The sequence below is a fragment of the Triticum dicoccoides genome, chromosome 1A (assembly GCF_002162155.2).
Source record: "Triticum dicoccoides isolate Atlit2015 ecotype Zavitan chromosome 1A, WEW_v2.0, whole genome shotgun sequence".
NCBI classification, from domain to species: Eukaryota; Viridiplantae; Streptophyta; class Magnoliopsida; order Poales; family Poaceae; genus Triticum; species Triticum dicoccoides.
The window spans coordinates 500,870,538-500,871,924 of record NC_041380.1 but is presented as its reverse complement, the minus strand read 5'-3'; the positions used below and the strand labels follow the sequence as shown (position 1 = coordinate 500,871,924).

Genomic DNA, 1,387 nt, shown 5'->3' with positions numbered 1-1,387 from the left:
TCCCCAGTAAGGTGATGTCCTTCCTCTTCGCTGATGGCATCCAAAGCTGCATAAATATGAGCATTTCAAGAGATAAACAGTCGAATGCCAAGGAATGACCCAATCGATGGTCAACTTGTAAGATGTTAGGGGTTTATCATTTTCTTTTATCTGAAAGAAGGATTTAAAGGGGGCTGGCATTATTTAACAAGATGTCTTTTAAATTAAGAATTATCACTTTTTTAAAAAAATTTTAAGAATTATCACCCTTTTTCTTGAATCATACTGATGAATTTTTGAATCGAGGGACATGTAAATCACTAAGTGATCGATTCTTTCTATCGAGAAACCATGTGCCTGCTTGGAAGAGGGATACTTTTTTAGAATACCAAAACTTTACAAAGAAACACCATTATTTAGAAAAGCCCTAAATGGAGCTTCTCATTTGATACTTGCACTTTAATTCTTCCAACAAACTAAGAGAGATAATTGAAAGATTAAGTACTCCACAAGCACACCCTGATGCATGTATATGCCCAAAGTTTGTACATCTATCACATGGGACTTCCTTTCGTTCCCACTCAAGCAAAGTTACAATATAGTGGATCAAACAGATGGTCAGTACATATTAAACTGAGAGACCATCTGCTAAAATCCTCAAAAGGAAAACAACTAGTAACTACCCCACTTTGTCACACGCACCATATATTACTCCCTCCGTCCGGCGGGAGTACTAAGTTTCTTGTTCAGTTGTAGCTTGTTTCCCTTCTGAAGCTGTTACGATTTGCTTGCTTCGAGCCATCAACGGCGCCGCCGGGAGACACGAGGTTGCTCAGCGCCCTCGCTATCTGGAGCTTGACCTGCCCCCTCTTCGCCGGAGGCCGCTTCTCCTTGGCGAAGCTGCCGCTGCCGCTGCTGTTGTAGTGGTACTCGTACTCCATCGCCTTCGATCTTCTTCTTGCTCCTCCTATCTGCTTCTTTTTTGATGTGTATTGTGTGCCGTTGCCGAAGCCAAGTGCTCACTTGAGGAAGGATGAGGGTGCACGAAGGTATTTATAGGAGAATGAATGTTGCCTGCATCAGTTGGCTATACGTGTGTGCATCTTATTGTTTGTGTATCATTATATTCGGTTCTATCTTCAGGAATAAAGTGGATAAAGATTCAGATACTTGCACCTTGGCTTTTCTGCCACCTGAAAGGTGCACGCATACTGCATATATTCTTGGTTATCTGTGCTAACCAATTTTGGTCGTCCACGGTATAGTGATATAGAGAGCAAAATACAGCGTTGCTTATGAAGACACTTTGATGGGATTTCAGAGCACACCTCTCATTTCAACACTCAAGAGGCCAAAACACAGCTTGCCTTCTCCGGATATTTCTATGGAACTTGAGAGCACACCTCTC

At 42.0% G+C, this 1,387-nt stretch overlaps 1 protein-coding gene across 1 annotated transcript; it reads right to left on the bottom strand.

Annotated features, from left to right (window-relative positions):
• Positions 1–465: 465 nt before the first annotated feature.
• On the bottom strand, positions 466–990 carry LOC119308652. The gene has a single exon (XM_037584813.1). The coding sequence runs from the start codon at positions 918–920 to the stop codon at positions 726–728; it is 195 nt and encodes a 64-aa protein (XP_037440710.1). The 5' UTR covers positions 921–990; the 3' UTR covers positions 466–725.
• Between the last annotated feature and the right edge of the window lie 397 nt (positions 991–1,387).